At 55.2% G+C, this 23,662-nt stretch overlaps 1 protein-coding gene across 7 annotated transcripts; it reads right to left on the bottom strand.

Moving 5' to 3' along the window:
* Positions 1-1,325: 1,325 nt before the first annotated feature.
* On the bottom strand, positions 1,326-21,667 carry Atp13a2 (ATPase cation transporting 13A2). Of its 7 annotated transcripts, none has more exons than XM_036178058.1 (29): positions 21,465-21,667; positions 16,485-16,579; positions 16,197-16,379; positions 14,765-14,823; positions 14,564-14,678; positions 14,234-14,313; positions 13,151-13,228; positions 12,932-13,001; positions 12,196-12,330; positions 12,042-12,108; positions 11,828-11,959; positions 8,961-9,116; positions 7,707-7,817; positions 7,580-7,626; positions 7,312-7,500; positions 6,409-6,615; positions 5,915-6,010; positions 5,666-5,852; positions 5,467-5,587; positions 5,237-5,361; positions 4,492-4,652; positions 4,281-4,397; positions 4,119-4,198; positions 3,423-3,575; positions 3,243-3,339; positions 2,410-2,633; positions 2,174-2,325; positions 1,839-2,008; positions 1,326-1,749 (listed from the first exon to the last, which is right to left on the bottom strand). In XM_036178058.1, the coding sequence occupies exons 1-29, from the start codon at positions 21,472-21,474 to the stop codon at positions 1,612-1,614; spliced, it is 3,555 nt and encodes a 1,184-aa protein (XP_036033951.1). In that variant the 5' UTR covers positions 21,475-21,667; the 3' UTR covers positions 1,326-1,611. The 7 variants fall into 7 exon arrangements, with proteins under 7 accessions (XP_036033951.1, XP_036033952.1, XP_036033953.1 ...); XM_036178059.1 differs by having other exon boundaries at positions 5,666-5,834; XM_036178060.1 differs by having other exon boundaries at positions 5,666-5,765.
* Positions 21,668-23,662: the final 1,995 nt, after the last annotated feature.

Raw genomic sequence — 23,662 nt, 5'->3', positions numbered from 1 at the left:
GCAACCCCAAGGTTCTGGCCAGGATCTGTGGCTGCTCCTGCCTACTCCGCTGGCCCTGAGGATCCAGGCAGAGAAGCACCTGTCCGAGGAGGGGTGAGGGTGTCTGTGACCTTTGTTCATGGATGATTCCCCACACCCTACCAGCCTCACCCAGAGTTAGGAGCTGCAGGAGGACAAGGCTCACTTCACTTTCTCTGCTTTAGCCCTTAGGCCTGGCATATGCCTGCCCAACCAGTGTTAACAAAGTCTATCCAACCTTGCCATCCTGACAGTTGTGGTCTGAATGGAAATGCCCCCATAGGCCCAAAGGGGGTGGCACTATTAGGAGGCATGGCCTTGCTGGAGGAAGTGTGCCACTGGGGGTGGGCTGTGGGGTTTCAGAAGCTCAGGCCAGGCCACTGCCATTCTTCCTGCTGCCGGCCATGGATCCAGATGTGGGACTCCCGCTCCTTCTCCATCACCAAGTCTGGCTGCATCTTCCTGCCATGATAATGGACTGAATCTCTGAACCTGTAAGCCAGCCCCAATTTGCCAAGGTCATGATGTCTTCACAGCACAGAACTAACACACTGGCCTTGTCCACTGTCATTGCACTCAGTCAGCCGCATCTAGAGCCAGTATATGTGGATCGATCCCTTTTCACCGCAGCCTGACCCAACATTCCCTGAGCTTCGAGTGGCCTGTGGAGCCATGAGGCTCCCGGTAACAAAGCTGGAGGAGGCCTAGGAAGAGGAACCAGCCCTTCTTTCTTGTCCTCCCTGCCCAGGAAGAGCCAAGCCAACTTGCATCTCCAGAGCAGAGGAGCCTGGCCAGCAGCCCACTGGTGGGGTGAGGTCAGATGCATCCACCCTTCCCGGGGGACAGGCTTGGGGTTCTGGCTGGGAGACCTGGGCTCAGAGCCTGGCTCTATCTGAGGAACCAGACCACAAACACATCTGAGGATGTGGGAGGGGCAGGCGGGGAAGACAGATCCAGTGAGATGACTCTCAGGCACAGGCTCTACCAAGCCACAGCTCGAGGGCAAGCCCACGGCTCCTCGCTCCTGCTGGGGTAGGAGGGCTAGAAACAGTGAACCTGAGATCAGGCACAGTGCAGCTCCAGCCTCAGTTTAGCCCTCACCATCTATAACATGGGTGCAGGTGCAGGGCACGAGACGGCATGAATGAGAGACTAAGCTGTATGTATGTATGTATCAGGTGTCCCACCTACACTGGGAAGCACACTGTCTGTCAGATGAAACGGACACTCAGAGGTGTCCAGTGGGACCAGGAAGGGCGAGCATGGGACTTGGACAGTGAGACACATCACAGTGCCCAGATCCAAGATCAGTGTTGCCAAGGCAGGAAAATCCCTTTATTTGCTCCACGGACAGCAGCGCTGGCTGGAGTTGGTAGCTGCTACCTCTACACAGGATGGTCTAAGGTGGGGGATAACAATCAGCACTTCCCCAGGCGGGTTCAGGGAAGGCTGGGCCAGGCAGTGTCTGGGCAGGAATGTGACAACAGCCAACTTGGGAGCTGTGGGAGGTGATGGGTGCTGTCTCTAGAAATGGGTCCAGTTACAGCTCAGGGGTGGGGGGATCCAGTGTCCAGCATGCCCTCCAGGCCTACACTACCTCACAGAGCTGCTGGGCAGTGTGGGCCAGGGCTGTTCAGCAAGCTCCCGTTCTAGCCGCTTGAATTGCTTCTTGGAGGCCCGTTTAGGCCGGAACCACCGCAGGCAAGGTGGGAGGCACTGGTCCAGCACACTCTGCAGCGGGCAAGTGGGAAGGGTATGGAGGGACGGCTGGGCCTGGGTCCACCATGTCCCTCCCTAGCACCCCTCAGTGTGGACCCTACCTCCAGCATGAAGGCTCCCACAAAGTTGCAGCCGACCAGGCCCAGCAGCAGCAACTTGAAGGAGCTGTCTGCAATGTTCCTCAGTCCTAGTGGCCCCTGCAGGAGGCCGGGGACCAGGATGAGGCCCACCAGGACAGAGCCCAAGAGCGCCAGGGCCACCAGGAAGGGCACTGGGGGTGGGGGAGTCTGTCAGCAATGGCGCTGCGCCCTGGGACGCATGCACACATGCACACACGCACACAACCACGCACAAATGCACACTCTACTCAGGGCCCCTTCTCCATTCCAGCTGCCACCCCTCTGCCCAACACCCCCACCCCACCACGCAGCAGCACCGTTGGTGTAGAGTGGCTGGCGGAAGGGCGCCCCCTTAGACATGGCTGCAGCCAGGATGAGGTACTGGAAGCTAGATAAAGAGAAGACCACTGTGTTCTCGTAGTTGGGCAGGTTGTCGGGCGCGGGCACTGTTCTGTTCAGAGGCACAAACCTAGGAACCAGGGTGGTAGGGTTAGGTAGAGTGAGGGGTGTCAGAGGCGGGGGCAGAACTGGTGCAAGGGATTCTGCTACTTACCAGGGCTGGGCTATGACCAAAAAGTAGCCCCCCAGCTGGATGCCAGCCACCATGGCCACCTGCAACAGCAAACTGCCAAGCACAGGCACGCTCAGCAGTGCCCCTGGTGGCCGCGCTCGCACTAACTTCTGTGCCGGGCCTGTGCGGCTCATGAGCACGGCAATGGTGGTGGTGATGACAAGGTCGATGGCCAAGAATTGTAGGTCTCCTAGGTTGGTGTTGATCTGTGGCAGGCAAGAGGGCAGAGGAGAAGCTGAGGACCAGCTCCTGCAGAGCCCCAGGGTGTCCCCTGTCCTCACGGAGCCAGAAGACTCCTTCTTGCCCATTGTCTGACCCAGCATCCTCAGCTGACACTGGTGGACCTCAAGCCCGATGAAAGACATTCCCAACGATCTACAGCGTAGTCTGATACATGACATGCTGTCCTGTGTGTCCCCCCCCTGCCCCCCCGCTCTGACGCTAGGGTCTAAAGTTCATATAGCAAAACCCCAGCCTGACAGAGCAGAGGGCTGCCTGGTGGGGCCACACTCTCTACTCTAGAGAAACTCGGAGGCAGACCTGGATCTGGCCCACGGCATCTCTGTAGTGGTGGTGGTGGGGGTGCAAACAGGGCATGCTCTGAGCAGGGGAAGGCTCTGCCACTCCTGCCTGGCTCTGCCTTATTCTCCCCTGCAGACTAGGAGCGTCAGGAGTTACAGACAGCTATTAGCATACACCAGTAGCCCCACTTCTAGCCCACATAAGTTTTACTGCCTGAGCCACGGCAGGCACATGACAGTCACAGTTCCCTGGTGGGACCCCGGTGGAGTGCAGGCCTGGGGTCTGATGCTCACTGTATAGAGAATCAGGACTGAGATGAACTGGGTCAGGCTGTATAGGGCCATGTACTTGAAGACGCTGAATGAAGTGTCCAGAGAACAGCGGCCCTCCCTAGGAGGCAAAGGAGGACATCAGGGGCTCAGGCTGCTGACAGGCCCCGCCTCACCCACACCCACCAGCCCTGCATGCCTTACCTGATGACAGTGGGCACACACTCAATACTGGCCATGCTGGAGGTGAAGGGAGAGACCACTGAAGCCTCTGCTTGGGACAGCGAGATGCCCACATCAGCTGCCTTCAGGGCCCCACAGTCATTGGCTCCATCCCCACACATGCCCACACAGTACCTGACAGAAAGATGGGTGAGTAGGTGTGGCCTGTGAAACAACTCCATGCCCCAGGGAGAGTCCAGCCTAATGACCAGCTGGGGCTTGGTAAATAGATGTAATTATTTTTGGTATGACAAAGGAGCCTGCTTGGGTACCATTTTTACTGTGCTTGGGACAGATTCCAGTATGTCTTAAACACTAGATAAGCACTCTACCACACTTCCTGCCCAACCTAAGTGTTTTTTACTATTTACTTGTTTATTATTGAGACAGAGCCTTACTGGGTACCCGTGGCTGGCCTGGAACTCACTAAGCTACATCAGCCCTGCTTTTTTTACTTGCTTGTTTGAGACAATCTCCCTACATAGTTCACATTGGTCTTGAACTAGCAGCAATCCTCCTGCCTCTGCTTTCCAAATGCTGGGATTACAGCACATGCCAGCATGCCCGGATGCTGGGTGCTTCTCAAAGGTGAAGGGTCACTAATGCCCGAGGAGGGGACTGGGACAGATGGACAAGTTCATTCCCGCCGGCCCTCTGGCACCCATACACAGCACTCACTGAAGCTTCTGCAGCTCACACACTAGCTCTGTCTTCTGCTCCGGGGCCATGCGTGCAAAGACGGTGGCCTGCACCAGGACCTGGGGCGTGAGAGGGGAGGACTGGAGCATCGCCTGGCATGCAGAGTCGGGCAACACACAGCCCCTCCCTGGGCAGCTCTACCTTGGGCAGCAGCTTGGGGAAGTGTTTCTGAAGGACAGCAAACGTGGGCCCGCTGAGGGCCAAGTGACGGGACCGGGGTTCCAGCTCTATGGGATAGCCTGTGGCCTGGACAGGATCCTAGGGATCAGGAAACTCAACTTAGTAACCCGGTCAGGTGACATGGAATGGGGTCACAGGGGACAGTGCAGCCAGAGTTGGTAGTCTGCCTCACCTTAGCCCTGTTCGTGACTGCTGAGGACTCAGAGAGCAGGAACTCAAGGGAGGCAGGCTGGCCCTGCTCAGGGTGGGTGGCATGGATGATAACCAGGTGCTCCTGCGTGCCCACCATGCCACAGCCTCGGGCCACAGTGACTGCTGTCTGCAGGTTGTCCCCTAGGAATGTGAGGCAGGGTCAGAGTCGACCACTGTCCAGGGGCCTGTGGCCCATCCACAAGCGCTATGTCCAGCATGGCTGAGCTGGGCAGTCTAGCCATGTCCCTAGACCCCTTTCTTCATGTATGTCAGAGGAGCAACTGGGCTGGGCCCCGGTCTGCACTTTGCATGCTGCTGCATGACCAAGGCATGACACGTGTATGTGAGTGAGTGCAGGGCTGGGGTGAGAAAGACAGCCATGGTCCTTTTACTCCAGTGGGAATCTTTCCTGCTTTATGAGGTTGTCACAGTCTTCTAGCCTGACACCATTATTCCACATGGAGAAGGGACCTGGAACCCGGGTGGTGACCTCCTGGTGACCCAGCAGATGAAGAGCTGGGCTGTAACCCAGGCTGACACTCCACCTGGCTCTCAGGAACTCATCTGTCCTCATCTGTCAAACAATGACACGTTACGGATACTGTGAAAAGATGGGGAAGGGCCTGGCTCCAAAAGATGCTGCAGCGGGGGATGCTGGGAAGCTGCCTTTTTGCCCTCAACAGGGCAGGCTGTGCCCTTCTCACAGGTCCCCTGGGCCATAATACCTGTCACCATAATGGTGCGGATGCCCGTCTTCCTCAGAGTCTGGATAACTGGGGTTGTCTGTGGCTTCAGCAGGTTCCGCATGACCAGCAGCCCCAGGAGGCTCAGCTCCTGCTCCACAGTGTCCCTAGAGAGTTAGCATCCCCGGGTCAGAGGTCAGGCAGGAATCCATGCCCCTTTCCCAGTGTCCAGATGGGGCGCCTGCCTCTGTACACTCTGGGGATGGGCTCACCTGGTCAGCTGCTGAGCGGCCTCAAGGCTGGGCGCAATGGACAGTGGCTTGCCAGCCAGGGCCACAACTCTGTAGCCGGCAGCTGTGTAGCTCTGCAGCACCTGGGTAAAGTCGCCCGGCACTGTGGGGACAGGGCGTGTCATCAGGGCCCCCACTCTATGCTCACACCCAATAGCGGACTCTGGGCCTGCCCCTTCACCTGTCTCAGGGCTGCAGAGGCTAGCCACGAGCTCTGGGGAGCCTTTGATGTAGGCCTCAGGCTGGGTGGCCCCTGGCCATGTCACCACCACGTCCATACGCTGCAGGGCAGAGGAGAAAGGGAAGCGGCAGAGGATGCTGACTGGATCCAGCGGCGGCAGCGGCTCTTCCTGTGGGTGGGGGAAGAGCTGAGGGGCTGGCGGTAGGGCCCAGTCCTGAGGCCCCAGGCCCCAGTCATCCTGCAGCTTACCGTTCCCTGTTGCTGGGGCCCCCTGGGTGGGGGTCTCATTACCGCCAAGACCTGGGTCCCAGGTGCTGAGTCTGCAGCTGGACCCTCCTCCAGAACCTGGTTGGGGCGCAAACAAAGGAGGTTGGGAACCAGGGCCTTGACGTACAGAGGGGCAGCAGGACTAGACTCATGGAAGACTTCATGACTGGAGGGGACAAGTTAACATGGACTTTGGATCTGTGCAGACTCAAATCCACACTCTGGCTGTTCCACTGGAAATCTTGGGCAAGTTATTAAAATCTCCAGGAAGCACATGGAGATGCGAGGGCCACAGTGGTCGTGAATGTGGAAAGGTGGACACAATGGGGTGCCAGGACATAGCAGACACTCAGCACAAGGCTCTCCCATGACTGACAGTGACTACAGGTGTGACAGAGACCACTAGGGAGTACCAGGTATCATTCCTTAGGCCCAGCTGCCCTGAGGCAGGGGCCTGGCCTGCTCAGCCTCCTCACCCAGCCTGTAGACTCCACCATCTTGAGATCCAAAGGGTCGCCCACTGGGGTGTCACGTAGCTGGCTGAGGGCATGGCAGGTGGCCAGTGCTCGGAGAAGGGGCCCCAGGGGCAAGTGGCGGGGCTCTGTGACCAGTGGTAGCAACATCTGTCCCTTTAGGGGCACCACCCCCATTACGTCCAAGCCGTCCTCCGTGAGGGTGCCTGTCTGCAGGGGGACAGTGCCAAGTCCTCTGTTGAGTCAGGCCATGCTGAGCTGGTCCCCACACCCAGGCCAGGTGATTCCCACCGGAACCAGAGCAAGGGCCACAGGAGGAGGCCTGTTCTAGACCCTGTGTCCCTGCTGGAGTCAACCTCTGCACCCGTTTAGGTCTCTGACCATCTTCCCTTTCCTCACTTTATGGCCGTGATGGGTCAACATGAGGCCTCTGCTCACCACCTGCCCACCTGGTCCCTCTTTGCTGTCCCCACTGCTCAGTGTGTCCCAGGTTCACTGTGTCCTTAAGGAACCACAGACCCTTGTGCCTCCCCACCTGGTCTGCCCACCCTCATCATGGGAGTGCTCAGAGGGAGAAACTGGTCATGCCCCATCAAGGTAGGTCTTCCTAATACCCACTGTCCACACAGTGTACTGCTGGTGTGTGGGGACACACACACACACACCAGCGCTGGTCGTTACTGAACTCCAGCGCTGTGTTCTTGCCCAGCACAGTAGGCCCCAAATGGTTCTTGAACAATTAAATACATGATTGTAGGCATTTTAACTGCCAGGCATGAGATGGGATGGGTAGGAGATGGTTGTGGAGGGTAGCCCTGAATGTTCCCACGTGTGAATCGGGTCCAGGACCAGCAGGCTGTCTGTTGAAGTGCCCAGTCCCCCAAATCTTGCCAGCCAGGCCCCCACCTTGTCAAAGCACACGAGCTGCAGCTTGCCCCCCAAGTTGATGCGCAGTGGGTGGATGCAGAAGATGCCCTGTGTGCGCAGCCGACTCTGGGCATAGAGTGTGCACACGGTCATGGCAGCTGGCAGGGCAGGTGGTACCACCACTGTCACCAAGTCCAGAGCTCGGATCACGATCTCGTTCACAGGCACCTGGCAGGAGGCACTGTGAACACAGAGCCCGGCTGGATGGGCCCTGCAAGATGGCGGCCCCACTCGGCCTCTGGCTTACCCGGTTGCGGTAGAGAATGAAGATACTGTAGACTGTGCCAAGCAGGGCTGGGGAGAAAGCAAGGGGTGAGCGGGACTCCGGACCCAGGCTGAGGCTGTCAGCAGAGTGAGGTGTGCAGCCCACTCACCCAGGACAGACAGCGCTGCCACAAACTTCATGCTGTGTTTGTAGAACTTGAAGCTGATGGGCCTCGGGTGTAGGATGGAGCTCACCAAGCTGCCTTTGGCGGTGCAGAACCCTGGGGGTAGGAAGCCAGGGAAGGAAGGAGGGGTTAGGGCAAGCTCCTCCCACCCCCGGCTTCACAGGGCCAGCCGTCTTCTGGACTGGGGTCACAGATGGCGACTCACAAGGTCGCCCCACCCCCACAGTTTTTTGTTCAGTTTTTCCTTTCTGTGGCTCTGGGGATTGAACCTTCACCCAGCAAGGCGAGTGCTGAGTACTTTACTTTTCCACAGCCTCCTTTTTACTTTCCTTCTGACTGAGGGTCCCACTAAATTGCCCAGGCTGGACCTCAACTTGTTATCCTTTGGCCTCTACCTCCCCAGTAGCTGGGATTTTAAGTGCACGGCCTCTGTAGGGTTTTATTTCAGAAAGATCTCACTACTTAGCCCCAGCTGACCTGGAAATTGCTCAGTAGACCAGGCTGCCCTCAAACTCACAGAGATCCACCTGCCTCTGCCATTCCAGTGCTGGGGTAAAGGCGTGTGTGCGCCACCAGGTCCTCCACAGGGATTTTAGAAATGGAATTAGAGGCCAGCCTCCCAAGGTTTCATTTACAGCACAGAGGACTAAGTCCCTGGCCCTCCCACAGGAGGACCCCTGCTGTCTCCTACAAACACCGCAAAGCTTGATTACAGTCTATTCCAACTTCTGGTAAGGACTGAGGGCTGGAGGATGGCTCAGTGGTTAAGAACACTTGCTGATCTTCCAAAGGACCCAAGTTTATTTCCCAGTATCACATGTCAATTCACAAATATCTGTAAGAGCCAGGCGGATCTCTGTGAGTTTGAGGCCAGCCTGGGCTACCAAATGAGTTCCAGGAAAAGGCGCAAAGCTACACAGAGAAACCCTGTCTCAAAAAACCAAAAACAAACAAAAAAAAACCAACTATCTGTAACTCCAGTTCTAAGGGATCCAACATCCTCTTCCGGCCTCTGCAGGCACCAGGCATGCATATGCACAGACAAACATACAGCAAAACACCACACACATAAAATTAAAAAAATGAAAAAGGGACATAAGGGCCCAACTGGGTGGGACTGGCCAGAATCCCAGCGGCAGAGGCGGTGGTGGGGCCCAGGGCTCCAGGCCCTGTCCTGTCCTGCGTCACTGCTCCTATGTGTGCTGAGCTCAGCACTCCTCCCCACCTCCAGATATGTACCTGTCCGGGTCACCACTGCTAGGACACGGGGTCCCAGGTAGGCCCGGGCCTGCAGAATGAGGGTCCCACAGAAGAGTGTGTGCCGCCGATGGGTCTCTGGGCAGTAGGGCTTGGGCCCCTCTGGCAGGGCTGTCTTCAGCACTGGGATGCTTTCCCCTGAGAGGGACATGGTATGAGGTCCATGAGGGGCCCTCAGGGTACCCCTCCCACCGTCAGAGCTAAGAGCTGCCCACAACTATTCCAAAGCCACACTTAACTCTGTAACTGGGTGTGTGCGAGAGGGAAGGAGGACTTGAGACCGTGAGGCAATCCTGAGGGGAGGCAGCCAGTTAGCGGGAACCTGCTTCGGGTAGTTGGGCCAGTCAGTGCCAGCCTGTGTACATACTGGTGGCCAGGGTTTGGGAAGCCCTTCTCCTACTGGATTAGTTTACCACGTTATCATTTTTGTGGATTTTTATACAGATCTTGCTATGTAACAAGGCTGGCCTCTAACTTGTGATCTCCTGACTTAGCTTTTAGAGTTCTGGGAGTTACTGGTGCGAGCCACCCTATGGGTCGCCTCTTACTCTGTGTTGCTTTGATTTGAGACAAGATCTCACCACATAGACCAGGCTGGCCTCGAACTCATAGAGATCCACCTGCCGCTGCTTCCTGAATGCTGGGATTAAAGATGTGCGCCATCATGCCCAGTTCACATCTAACTAATAATTGGGTATCTACAACATGCATATTTCTAGGGGCACTCAAGAGCAGCCCAGGCTCTGTCTGTGTCCCTAAGATGAGGCAGGTGTGGGATAGCCCATGGAGGGCCAGACTTTTCTCATGTAGCCCAGGCTAGCCTCAAACTTACTATGTAGTCAATGACCTTGAACTCCTGATTCCCCACTTTAACTTCCTGAGTGCTGCCAGTCCTTTTTCTTTTGAGACAGGGTCTCTCTGTGTAGCCCTGGCTGTCCTACAACTCCTTCTGTAGACCAGGCTAGCCTCTGCCTCCCCAGTGCTGGGATTAAAGGCGTGCCCAACCACCACCTGGCACCTTTTACTCCTTTTTGTTTTTTGAGGGTTCTGTAGTTGTTGTTACTGTTTTGAAATGGAGTCTTACTGTGTAGCCCAGGCTGGACTCTAACTTGGGGTAACCCTGCTTCTGCATCCTGGGATTACAACTGTGTTTGCTTTCATTAGCTTATCATACAGGTAAAATCACAAAGCTGGGTGTAGGGGTGCAGTGCTGTGATCCTACCTCTTCAGGGGGCTGAGGCAGGAGGATTATAAGTTTGAAGTCTGCTAGGACTACAGAGTGAATTTGAAGTCAGCCTGGGTACCTTGGCACTCTGACTCAAAAACAAAGTGGATATAAAGGAGTGGGGCATGTAGCTTAGTGGTAGATGACAGCCTAACCTGGTGTGGTGGTCTGAATGAGAACAGCCTCCATTAGGCTCATGTTTGAATGCTTGATATCCAGTAGGTAGAACTGTTTGGGAAGGATTAGGAGGTGTGGCTTCATTGGAGGAGGTGTGTCACTGGAGGTGGGCTTTGAGGCTTCAAAAGCCTCCAGCCATTCCCAGTTAGCTCTCTCTCTCTGCCTCCTACTTGTTGATCAAGATATGAGCTCTTGGGCTGGAGAGACAGCTCAGAGGTTAAGAGCACTGGCTGTTTTTCCAGAGGTCCTGAGTTCAATTCCCAGCAACCACATGGTAGCTCACAACCATCTAAATGGGATCTGGTGCGCAGACATACATGCGGGCACAACACTGTACATATAATAAATAAATCTTTAAAAAAAAGATGTGAGTGCTCTTCTGTTCTTGCCGCCATGCACTGTTTCATCATCAAGGACTCTAACCCTCTGGAACTGTAAGCTCAACTGAACACTTCCTTTTACAAGGTTCAGCTGGCTTGGTCACAGTGTTCTGTCACAGTATTAGAAAAGAAACTGAAGGAGTCAGGTGAAGTAGCAGACGCCTTTAGTCCCAGCACTCGGGAGGCAGAGGCAGGCAGATCTCCAAGTTGGAGGCCAGCCTGGTCTACAGAGCGAGTTCTAGACAGCCAAGGCCACACAAAGAAACCCTGTCTCAAAGTAAAAAAACAAAAAATAAAAACAAAGGAAAGTAACTAAGATTAAGATACAGGGCAAAGTAAGGTCCCGGACTCAACAGCTAGCACCATATACACAAACACACACAGAAACAACGGGAAAAAACCCAGGCTAGAACTTTTCTTAGAAACAACCATCCACTCTCATCATACTTTTAACTGCGGCTGGCCTGGACCTAGTCATCCTCCTGCCTCAACCTCCAAGTGCTGGGATCCCAGGTGTGAACCCAGTGACAGACTCTTGCACAAATCTCATAAATGCTGAGAGAAACCCAGCTAAGGCTGCGCGTGGCTGGAGACCCGGGAGGACATCAGTCCCCATCCACTTGCACCACGGCTTCCTAGGCAGTATGTGGAGCGCTACATGCATGTGGACAAGCATCTAGGGCCACGGAACAAAACTAGAGAGGATCGTGAACCCATGCATGTAGCTGGAAGTGCTGTAGTGGCGGTGTGAGCTTGGGGAAGAGACATGGGGCACAAGCAGGGACCCTGGCTCATAGGCCACAGTCGCTGCACGGCTTAGAGTCTAAGCCATCTGCAGATGCTGACATGGGAGCTTAGGCACATCCTATCTATCCCACAATCACTGGCAACCACATTTTCCAGGTGGGGAAACTGAGGCACTGAGTATTTAAAGGCATATGGTTAGCAAGTACTGAAGCCAGGACTGTCGCTTGAAAGAAAAGGAAAAATTCAACTGCAGCTTCTGGTGGGAGGCAGAGGGTTGGACGGCAAGGAAGGGCTCTGGGCCTTGAGCAAGCTGGGCTCACCTGTCAAGGAGCTCTCATTGACCACACACTCTCCAGCCACCAGGGCAGCATCGCATGGCATCACCCCACCCTCCTGGGGCAGCACCAGGCAATCTCCGGGCACCAGCTCGCTGGAGTCCACCCACTCCTCCTCTGTGGGCAGATGGGGTTCAGTGAGGGTCAGCTGCCCTGCTGCTTCCTACGCCCAGCCTCCCTCCTCCTGCCTGTTCCTCACCTCCTCCAGGCCGGCACACCTGCACCCGCACAGACAGCTTGACCATGTCCCTCAGAGTCACGCTTTGCTGTGGGACAGAGGGATGAAAAGAGTTGAGTGGGTGGTGGCCCCTTGGGGATACTCTGCTTAGCCCCGCTGGGCCACCCACGCTTACCTTTCTGGTCTTGTAGAGAGCCAGGCAGATGGAGATGGCTGAGATAAGGAAGATACAGAGGGCATACCAGTAGTAGTGGTCGGCCAGCCACAGTGCGATGCTGAAGGCTTGGAATCCATAGTAGGGGTTCAGTGCCTGTAGGAGCAGGGAGAGACAGAAACACTGCATCCCTGGACAGCCCGGAGACTGCTGCCCAGAGCAAAGCCAAGCCAGTCTCCTCTGCCTAGGCCCACTCCCAGCTCCTTCTGACATCCCCCAAGCTGCAGCGAGGAGGACACAGACATTTGTCCCCAGACATGTCAGACCCCGGCCACGCTTTCTAAGTGCCACACAATGGTGAGGACAATCCCACAAGGTGGAACTATCACTGGAAGCAGAGACTGAGACACCAGAGGGGTAAGGCCTAAAACCAAACAGTGAATGGGTGTCCCCTTTGGCTATGCATGACCGTGTCCATGTTCTGTCCTGCCCTGAGTTCCTCCTGGAACTTTATTCACAGGGCTGACAGGAAGCAAGAGGACAGAGCAGGACTGGGCTCTGGGGCAGGACCGGCTCTAATGGTGACCTCCTTGCTCGAGGCTGAGCCTCTGTGGCTCTGCCGTGGCCCTCCACAAGCTACACTCTGCATCGACCCTCCCCGTCTTTAACCTGGGCTCTCAGGCTGGAGACCAGAGTCTGGGACTGTCTGTCACTGACCCCACTTGGAGAGGATAAGCTAGACCCCAGGGTCCTTTACCTCATCCACCAGTAGCTGCAGGTAGGACTTGACAGGAATGCTGATCACATTGGAGCCGTAAACGGTTTTCCTGTCAAAAGAGAGGCCACCGAGCTGGCCCAGGGTGTCAGAAACCCCACTTCCCACTGGGGAAACCAAGGCCCCGAGAAGGTCCAATTGGAAGACGGGATTGTGGGAAGGAGGAAGAGGTGGGGCCCCAGGGGCCAGAGCAGCATGTACCTCACAGCTTGGTCCTGGAGGCTGAGGCCGGAGCGGGAGCAGTGGATGTCATCACAGGTGCGGCCATGGTCCAGCAGGCTGGGGAGGGGGGGGGGGGGGTGGGGTTGTGGGGAGGGACACTGTATGGATGACAGGGCCTGAGCTCTGCACCTCATCCTCTGTAGGCTGAGAACTTGGGGCTCCAGGGCTGTCAGGCCCCCTCAGTCACACTAAACCCTGAGGAGACAACTCAGCTTACCCACTCCTGTGACTAGGCCGCAAACTTTACCTCACTAAGGAAGGATAGCAATGGGGATGGGGATGCTATGGTCAGTTACAAAACATTTTTTATACCGACTGATACCTTAAGCAAGTCACTTAATCTTTCTATGCCGCTATTTCCTCATCTACAAAATGGGGCCAGTAGACACACCCACCTCGCTGAGCTGGGTAGTTGCGATGATGTCAATGCTTAGTGACAAGCCTGCCAGTGAACTTTGTTCCTGTCACTGCCTTGCAGCAGAGGCTGGGGGAGCCTATCTTCCCCTCCAAACACCCAAGTTTACCCAAGGACTGTCCTGGCTGTGTGACACAGGAGTATGACAGGCAAAAGCACCCAAGTACGGCTGGATCCACCTTCCTTGGAGCAGCTCACAACCCTTCACAGCTGGGAGCTGAAGGTTGTCTCTGCCATCCTTGAGGTACATGGTCCACACTGCTCAAGGGTACCCCTGGTATTCTTGGTGGTACAAAGGTCTGGCACCCTCTACTGGCCCTTCCCCAGGACTGTCCGGGGTCACCTTCTAGCCCAATGTCTCCTTCACCCTCATCTGGAACTCTGCTTCTAAGCGTTCAACCTCAGCACACCATGGGAGTCAGAGCCTGGGGTGTGGTGCCTGGCAGATGTCCCTTCAAAACGACCCTATGGGATGAGACGTACCCTCACCCCCCATTTACAGGAAGCAGCTGCCAGCTGAGAGAGGCTAAGCGAACTGCCAAAGATTTCAGGGCAGCTGAGAGTAGCCCAGGCTAGGCCAGCCCCATCATGGCCTGGTACCCAAACCCACCCTGCTGGAGATGGTGTGTAATGCCTAGGGCCTCTACCTGACTTGGCAGAAGGCTTGCTGGGTCTCTATCCAGACATAGCGTTGGCCTTGGAGGAGGTAATAGCGCAGCACCTGTTTCTGGGTGGGAGGGGAGAGGCCAGTGGGAGGTAGCCCGGCATCAAGGAGCATCCACATGCAGACGGTGGGGAGGGATACAGGGACAGCATCACAGGAAAGAGAAATGTGGAAGTCTGACAGCATCCCAGACCTTTAGGACCACAGAGAGCCAGAGGGACACAGAGAACCCTGAGCCTAGTCCTCCCACAGAGAGTGTGATCCAGACGCCCAGAGATGGACAAGGCCAGGTCAAGCCCAGCTGGCCACTCACTGCCTCTTTCTGCTTGTGGAGCTGGGTGGTGTCGTCCCACGAGTCCTCTGGTACCACTCCCACAGCTGCCTGACTCCGGCCATCCTCTGCCTGGGCCTGTCGGGGCAGCTCCAGGCTGGAGAAGGTTGGGAGTTACTCTGCAGCTCCAGGGGCTGCCCAAATCTCCCGTCCCTCCCTGGGACAGGACACCCGCTGTCTCACCTGCCCTCACCAACAGCCTCCGTCTGCACCTGGACTGTGAAGAGCTGCCTGGAGCTACCCTGGAATACAGAGGTATGACTTCAGCCTCGAGAAAGCACCCTCATCCTTCCAGGGCAGTCCCATAGCCAGGTGGCCTTGTGGAAAGCTGAAGTCAATGATACAGAGCTCTCCATTTAGACAGACGTTACAGTATATCCAATGGTCTTTACACACGTGAGCATGGTGTACATGCACATGTGTGTGGCAGTGCAGCGGTGTGCACACAGACTCCAGAGTAGGACATCAGGTACCTTGCTCTATTGCTCTCTGCCTCTCGTCCTTGAGACAGGGTCACTCCTGGACCCTGAAGGTAGGCTGGAGGGCAGCAAGCCCCAGAGATCTTGCTGTCTTTGCTCCCTCACCCCGGCGACCATACCCAGCTTTTTATATGGGGACTAGAGATTCGACTTAGGTCCTCAAGCTTGTGCAACAAGTGCCCTTACCACTGTTCCTGTTACTTCTCTGTCACCTTGACACAAACTAGTAATTTGAGACGTGGGAACCTCAGTTGGGAAAAATGCTCCCATTAGATTGGCTTGTGGGCAAACCTATGATACATTTCCTTTCTTTCTTTCTTTCTTTCTTTCTTTCTTTCTTTCTTTCTTTCTTTTTCTTCCTTCCTTCCTTCCTTCCTTTCCTTCCTTCCTCTTCTCTTCTCTCTCTCTCTTTTTGTTTTTTTTTTGAGACAGTGTTTCTCTGTGTAGTTTTGGTGCCTGTCCTAGATCTCACTCTGTAGCCCAGGCTGGCCTCGAACTCACAGAGACCTGCCTGGCTCTGCCTCCCAAGTGCTGGGATTAAAGGTGTGCGCCACCACTGCCCGGCAATGTTTTCTTGATTAATGGATTAATGACTGTGTGGGAGGGCCCAGCCCACTAGGGGAAGGGTCACCCTGGGCCTGTGGTCCTTGATAGTATAAGAGAGCAGACTGAGCTGAGCTGGACAAGTCATGTGGTACAAGCTAACAAGCAAGGTCCTCCACGGCTCCTGCCTCAGTTCCTGCCCTGACTTCCTTGGATGATGGACTGTGATGTGGAAGCAGAAGGTGAGATGAACCTTGTTCTTCCCAAGTTGCTTTTTGGTCATGGTGTTTATCAGGGCAGTAGGAACCCTAACCGAAGCTCCCATTCAGAGCCATCTCCAGCTCTAGGTAAGGTCTTGTATTTGTGGGTTTGATTATGGGAACTAGTGAAGTATTTTCTAAGGGAAGAAAAAGCTCCAGGGTTATAAGGGAGCCCAGCCAGCCACACCTGGACTGTCTCTGTCCACCGCCTACCCTGGGCTGTGGAGGTACAAACAGGAAGATGGAGGCTTGCCTCCCCCGCCCCCTCCTCCAAGGGCTAGTGATTGGACTGAGCAGCCCAGCATCCCACTACTCTTTCTCAGTCCCACTCACCTCTTTGTCTCTTATTTCTATAACGAGTGTTTCGGCGTGGGCCAGGCTGCATGGCCTCAGGCGCAGGCGCACGCCCCACAAGGGCTTCCAGCGGAATAGCAGCCAAGGGATCCCGGCCAGCATCCAGACCGCGGCGTGATAGCCGATGGCCCTCCATGGACTGCCACAGTAGCCGCTGAGCCTCTGTGGATGCAGGTGACAGGACCGATGTGGGGGGGCAGGGACAGAACAGAAGCCAGGGCACTGGGGACAGGCTGGAGGGCCACTCCATCCACCACCACTACCTACCACGGATGAAACTGAGGAGCTGAGGGGATCGATTGATGTCCCTGTCATCAGGGTCCCATAGCTGGGGGGCGTGCTGCCCATGAGCGGGCTGCTGTCTGTGGAGAGAAAGGAGGAAGGTCACAGAAGGGAGGGCGCTTTTCTTTTCCTGGTTTCAGTGCTGGGGATGGAACCAGGAGGCCCCTGCAATGCTAGGCCAGCCACTCCAGCAGCACCAGGCCACCCTCAGGCCTCCTCTTCCTTCCGAAGTCTGGCAAGCCTGGTCACTCTGTACCCAGGCCTTCTGGGCCTGTGAACTAACTGGCCTATTGGTTCTTAAGAGTGTCTTGCTTCCTCGTGCGTGGGGTAGGAGCTGAAGAGAGGCACATAATTACCCTGGATGCCTGTGTCTTGCTGCTACTTTCATGGGGAACAGCGTTTCATCCACGTTCCCCCGGGGCTGTTCTTACTCAGTTCTGGTGCCCAGCTCAGGCATAGTGTCCAAAGCCCCCATCACGTCAGGTCCACACCGACCTTGTCAGGAGCAGGGACTGGCTCTGGCTGCTGGGGCGGAACCCCCTTCCCTCCCACCTCCCCATCTCCAGGAGTCTTTCTAGATGTTTCCACCCAACCAGAACAAACTTTCCCCTCACAACTGTTTCTTTCACAGCATTCCTAATCTCTTGGCTGCTCAGTCCCTGTAGGCTGAGACTTCTGCAGTTTCTCCCAGACCATTAAAGAATCCTGACCTGTCAGGCTGGGTTTGTGGTTCAGAGGCTTCCCATGCTTGAGGCTTGGTGGCTAGTCATGTGTGGGCCTCTGTTCCCAGCCCTTTTCACATGGCTATCATAATAATTCTGTCAGTTACATCTCCATTTTATTTTTCATTATTTGTGTGTAGGTGTGTCTTGTGTGTGCACATGCAGGCTCAGGTGTATTCTCATACACACACACACACACACACACACACACACACACACACACACACACGCTCCAGACGTTGGCACTGGGGATCTTACTCTATTATTCTCCTTCTTACTTCATTTGAGACAGGGTCTCTCCCTGAACTTAGAGCTCACCGATTAGTCTAGGCTCGCTGGCCAGAGAGTGCCTCCAGGATCCACCTGTCTGTGTCCCCACAGCACTGGAATTTCCGATGTGTGTTACTGTGCCAGCTTTTACGTTGGTGCAGGGGATGAGAACTCTTGATTCTCATGCTTATATAGCAAGCATTTCACCTACTGAGCCATCTTCCCAGACTCCCCTCTCCATTTTAAAGGAAAGGGAGAGGTTAAGTAACTCTCCCAAGATCACACAGTGTGGATCTGGAGCACCAGGAGGCATGCCCGGGCAGGCTGGTTTCAGACTGGACTTGTTTGTTTTTGTAATTAAACAATGGATTTATTGGTCATATACAAAGACAAATCTGGGAGGGACAACCAGGACTGAAGAGTTCACTTCCCACGTGCCAAAGCTGTTCGTAATCCTCCTAGGATGGATGCCCACTCAGGCACATAGGGAACTGGGGTTAGGGCACAAAGGCCCGTAGTCCTGGGCTTTCACCTACAAGGAACAGCCAGGAACTGATCTGTGCTGCACCACCTGAGGCCTCTTTAAATTGAGAACCCAGAGAAAACAGCTGAACCAGTGGCCCTCTCCCACCTTCCACAGAAAACGAATGACTGGTGACGTGGTATGCTCTAGAAAGGGGCTGACCTCAGGAATGGACAGATGGACAGACAGACCCTGGCGTGAGGGTGGAGCCAGTCAGGAAGAACATCATTTCTGTCCCTTGGCCCTAAGGAGCAGCCTGGCTCTCACAGAGGGGACCAAACTCAGGACAGGAGGTCCAGTAGGAGGTCCTCAGGTCCTCAGCCACAGTAGCTGTAGCCTGCTAGAGCCTGTCATCTGCCTACAGTGCCAGGACTGGGGGCTCACCCACCCTCAGGTGACTGGGAAACATACCTCAGGGTCTCAAAGGGCCGATCAAGGCTACACAATCCCCTGCTTATTCCTCCACACAACCCTAGCAAACAGCACAGCTTTCGTCTCCATCCTATAGCTGGGAAACAGGTGTGGGGAGGCATGCTGCCCAAGAGCCATATTTAATGTCTCCATCATCAACTGCACTCTCTGCCAAGCTGTGATTCATAAAGCAGATGACCCAGCCTCTCTGGCTGTGCATTTCCAATCTCTAAAGTGATAGTGTGTGTAGTGATGCACTCTGCAGCTGGCCACAGAGAAAGAGAGAGGAGTGAGCCTCAGCCACAGAAGGCGTCTGAAGTCTTTGAGGCTGGTACAGGCAAGCAGCTTCCCACCAGGGCACGGACGCTCCTTTGACCCATTTCCCAGGCTGGCCTCTCCTTTCTCATCACCAAGCCAGAAACCTAGCCTCCAGACCTGAACGTCAGCTCCCTCCTGTGACTTGAGGACCTTGGGCACCAGCTGGATGGGGCTCAGACTGATAAAGAAGTCACAGAGCCAACACAGAGTGGATCATCTGACCTGAATCCACCTACCAAGTGTTGAGGGATGGCCTCTGACTGTGGTTCACAAATGGAAGTACTGAGCCTCCCACAGCCGTTCTGTCAAAGGCTTGTCGGGAGACTGGAGATGGGCCTGTCTTCCTCAGAGTCCCCATGGTCACTCCCCCTCATCGATTTCTGTACTACTCACAGCACCTGCTACCGCAGCCAGCACTGAATGAATGAATGAATGAATGGACTCACACCCACATACTGCAGAGCACAGGATAGGTCAGTCCCCTTGTGCCATCCCCACCCCCCAAGTCTCTAGCCTTTTCCTTAAAGAGCCCTTACCATCAGCCCCCAGGATCTAATCTGGAAAGTTCTATCACACACCCATGATTTCACAAGGATGCTCACAACCAGCCAGGGAAGGAGGGAAGGCAGCTTGCCAAAGGAGGAAGTCACATCTGAGGAAACCTCCAGCGTGCCCAAAAGGACCACGCCCAGTGCACTGTCTGGCAGGAACACAGGACATCTTCAAAGCACTTGGCTTGGAAGCTTCAAGGGAAGGTGTCCCAGAGCTCACCAGTCAGGCAGCCTCAAGCTGGCTTGCACAGGCTGTGGGCTCTGGGAGTTGTCCCTACTCTCCTGAGTTAGCCAAGGTGGCCTGAGGGCCTTCACACAGCAGTGACAACATTGTAGTTCACCTCAGCCTTCTGAGGGAGGGACTGCTGAAATGTTCCCCTCAAAGATGGGGAAACTGAGGAACAGAGCTGTTAAGATTCAGGCCCAGAATCATATGGCCTCAAACGGGGAAGCTGGAATGATTGGCTGTGATGAACAGGGCCTTTAATTCACCCTCACAGCAAGCTGCCTCAGGAAAAGCATAGATAAGAATTCTCACTGAAAGTGGGGGAGGGGTGGTGGTGGGGGCAACGGTTCAGCAGGTAAAGGCGCTGGCTACACAAGACGGATGACCTGAATTCCATCCTCTGACCACACACACAGGCTGTGGCACATGGGAGTGAATGCACACACAAAGTAACAATACAATTTATAACATACTTAAAATGAGAGCTAAGTTTAGTGGCCCATGGCTGTAACCCCAGCGCTGATCGGGGCAGAAGGATTAGGAATTCAAGGTCATCCTCGACTACATATTGCACTTAGGCTAGTCTAGGATACATGAGACCCCCCAATCTCAAAAAATAAAACTAATAGGGGCTGGAGAGATGGTCAGCAATTAAGAGCATACACAGTCTGCTCTTCCAGAGGGCTGGAGTGTGCTTCTCAGCACTAACATCAATCAGGTGGCTCACAACCTCCTGTAACCACCACTCCCCTACACTATTAGAATCTTTAAAATTAATCTTTTTTTTTTTTTTTTTTCCAGAGCTGAGGACTGAACCCAGGGCCTTGCGCTTGCTAGGCAAGTGCTCTACCACTGAGCTAATCCCCAACCCCTAAAATTAATCTTTAAAAAAAAAATTAAAAAAAAAAACAAATAAAATAAGACCCAAAGATGACAATATAGCTCACGGGCAGAGCACAAGGCCTGGGTTTGATACCCAGCATCATAAATACAAAGCCGGAGAAAGGCAGGCCAAGAAAGACAGCATACACAAAGTCACACAGCAGTGAACGCCAGAGACAGGGCTGGGGCGAGGCCACAGCCCTGGGGCAGCCGCACCAGCACAGTAAGTAGAGCAGAGGGGCCAGAGTCAAAGCCATTTGGGAACCTCTTACTTCCTGCGGAAGACTCGGCTTCCTGCTGCGGATCTGCCAGCGACCCAGGGCACCAGCATCTACTATGGTGGCTGCCCCATGGCTAGGAGCTCCTGGCCTCCATCAGACTGGGAGTGTGCACCTGGGAGGTCTTTAGCAAGATTCTAGAATTTAGAGACTTTGGTCGGGTGCAGGCCCAGGGTCTGCTGCATGATGGCCAAGCAGTTCTTATCATAAGCTGTCCCCTCGCCCCTTCCCCCTATTCTTTTCCCTCCCTCACCTAAGGCACTGACTGTAGGATAGGGGCTGTGGACTGGGCCAGAGCTGTGCTGGGAGAAACAGAGACTGGGGGTTGGGCACCCTAGCAAGCACCTAGCGGGCAGCCGAGGTCTAGAAGCCTTAACTGCATCTGGTAGGATTTCGGTTCCAGCCTAAGACACTCAGCCTGGCACAGGGGCCATGCAGGGTGTGGTCCTTGGACCTAGCCACCGACAAGCTTTCTCTGTGGGCCTGAGGTTGGGAGTTAGGAGTGCATCTTGCCTCAGGTCTCCCATCCAGGCCCGGCAGAGAGATGGCTTCCTTAACGCTGTTCATGCAGCACACATGGGTGACTGCTCAGAGGCCCCGGGCGGTGCACCGCGTCCCTCACCTGAGCCTGTCACTAGGATCGAACGCATTCAGAGAGGGTGGGGAGGGCAGACCCCCTGGCCCCAGAGACCCTCTGGCCTAGGGTGTGCGCAGCGGCATCCTAAATCTTGCTCTCTGGGGGTCTGGGGATGAGCACCGAAGGGAGGGCCGGGCCGCGGCTCACCTGCGCTCATTTCGGCTCCTCGCGCTCATCGCCGGCCGCTACGGCCCGCGGCCTGGGCTCGGCGTGCGAGGCCCCGGGGCACGGTCGGGGGCGCCTGCTGCTGCGGGCTGAGGAGGGGCCGGGCTGGGCAGCACCTGCACGACGCGACGGAGGCTCGAACCGTGCCGCAGTCAGTCTGCGGCCGTCAAGCCCCGCCCCGCGCGGCGCCCACGTCCGCCACAGCCGCGCGGGCTGCCGGGACTTGTAGTTCCCAGCGTGGCATCCGCCCGGAGCTCGCCTGAGATCCTGATTCTGGGGATAGCATGGGTGGAGGCGGGGCGGGGGGGGGGCGGGGGGGGGGGGGCGGGGAGGGGAGAGGGGGGAAGGGCGGGGGATGGGGGAACGCAGTCCCCAGACACAACAGAGGAAGCAGGTAGACATCCAGGGGTTGGGGGGGGATGCTGGGAGACAGGTGGGACAATACCCAGACAGAACAGACAAACAGAAAAACCACTATTCTGGGAAATACAATTGACAAAAATACAGGCAGGCAGAAGGGCATGCTGGGAGACACAGGTGGAACAGACCTGAGGCAAAGCAGATGAATGGAAAATGAACAAGCAGAAAAACGAGTAGACAAAAGGGAAACTGTCCACACACACAGCCCCTGGTGCACACCGCAGTAGTTAACGCATGCAGACTCAAGCTTGCCTCCATGTTTTCCAGGCTGTGAGACTGTGCACTGATCAGTTAACCTCCCTGGGTCTCTCTTTCTTTTCTTAAAAACAAAACATTTATTGATGTGTATTTTGCGTGCGTGTGCAAGCGGGTGGGGCCTGTGTGAAAATGAGAGAACAAGGTTTCCTTCTTCTGCCCGGTAGTCTTGGGGATTGAACTCAAGTCCTCTGGCTTGGCAGCCAGTGCCTTTACCCCCTGAGCCATCTCACTGGGCATGGACCTCTTCTTCTGACCTGTAAAATGACAAATAGCGGCAATGCTTGCTTGTTTTAAGTACTGCGTGAGGACACTCATCCGAAACCCTTCGGACAGAACTTGATACTATGGGATAAATGTCAGCAAAGACACACTTGCCTTGGACTCCTGTGGTCAGGTATGGCCATAAATGTGTCCGTGCACAGATTGGCTGTGATGATACTCAGTAGGCCTTAGGAAGGCTGAAGAGACTGTAGGGCCCAGCCTAGAAGCCTGGAAACATGACCTGCATGCACCCCTGCACAGGTGGGACAAATGAAGATCTCGAAAGCCTAAGAGACTTGTCTACAGCATTTACCACACTGTTCCATAGTGACAGAGACAATTAGGTGTCCCCTGGTCCTGAGGTCAATGACTTCAGAACAGGAGTTACAGAGGTAAAGGGTGTGTCAGAGGGGTAAGCCAGGGAAAGTTGGGGGCAGAAGAGTCCTGGGCCTGCAGCATCAGCCACTTGTCCCTGTGAACTCATGGAGAGCCAAGGAGAGTTCAGGAGCTGGAGTAGCCCCCATCCACCTAGGACTACTGGAAATGAACACAAGGGCAGCCAAGCAAAACAGCTGACTGCAGAAAGTGCTGAAGAGCAGAGCGCAGAGCTGTGATGGGCCGGGGCTCCTTTTGTGGGACAGGAGGGAGCTAGGACAGTGAACACTGGCTGTGGGGGCAGGACTTGTTGACCAGATTTGTGGGTATGGAAATGTGAGACTCAGACATGCCCAGAGGTATGGCTTGAGCAGCTGGGGGACAGTGGAGCCACTTACTGAGCTGGGGCAGGATGCTGGTGGAGCAGGTTGGGGGGCATTCCTGTTGGCCATGTGGGGCATAGGACTGGCTTCACTAGGTCAGGTGAGACTTTATTAGCAGATGACATTGCCAGCAGGGACCAGCAGTGTGATCTCTCAGAGCCTCTGTGTTCTCCCACCCCCACCTCCTGATGCCCGGCAGGTGACATTTCCAGGGAACCTGGATGCCTGGGTAGCCTGGGTGATGGTGGTGGTTTAGGTGTGGACCTGGCTGGCACAGATGCCCTTGCAGAGAGAGACCCTGTAATAAAAAAGATCTGGTGCATCAGTTGCTGACTAGCTGTTCGAACATTCCTTGATTTATTTATTGAGACAAGGGCTAGCTATGTAGCCTTGACTGGCCTTGGACTCCTAGAGATCCGTCTGCCCCTGTCTTCCCAAGTGCTGGGATAAAAGTAATTTTCCCTCTCTGAACCTCTCCTCGGA

The sequence above is a fragment of the Onychomys torridus genome, chromosome 2 (assembly GCF_903995425.1).
Source record: "Onychomys torridus chromosome 2, mOncTor1.1, whole genome shotgun sequence".
Taxonomy (NCBI): Eukaryota; Metazoa; Chordata; class Mammalia; order Rodentia; family Cricetidae; genus Onychomys; species Onychomys torridus.
The sequence above is the reverse complement of the archived record's forward strand: the minus strand, read 5'-3'. Positions and strand labels throughout refer to the sequence as shown.

Excerpts from the sequence above, each read along its gene's own strand:
- Atp13a2 (XM_036178058.1), bottom strand. Across the intron at positions 14,314-14,563 it reads TCCACAAGCAGAAAGAGGCA|AAACAGGTGCTGCGCTATTA; the intron begins GTGAGTGGCCAG and ends CCTCCCACCCAG. Across the intron at positions 4,398-4,491 it reads CAGTCACGAACAGGGCTAAG|GATCCTGTCCAGGCCACAGG; the intron begins GTGAGGCAGACT and ends CCTGATCCCTAG.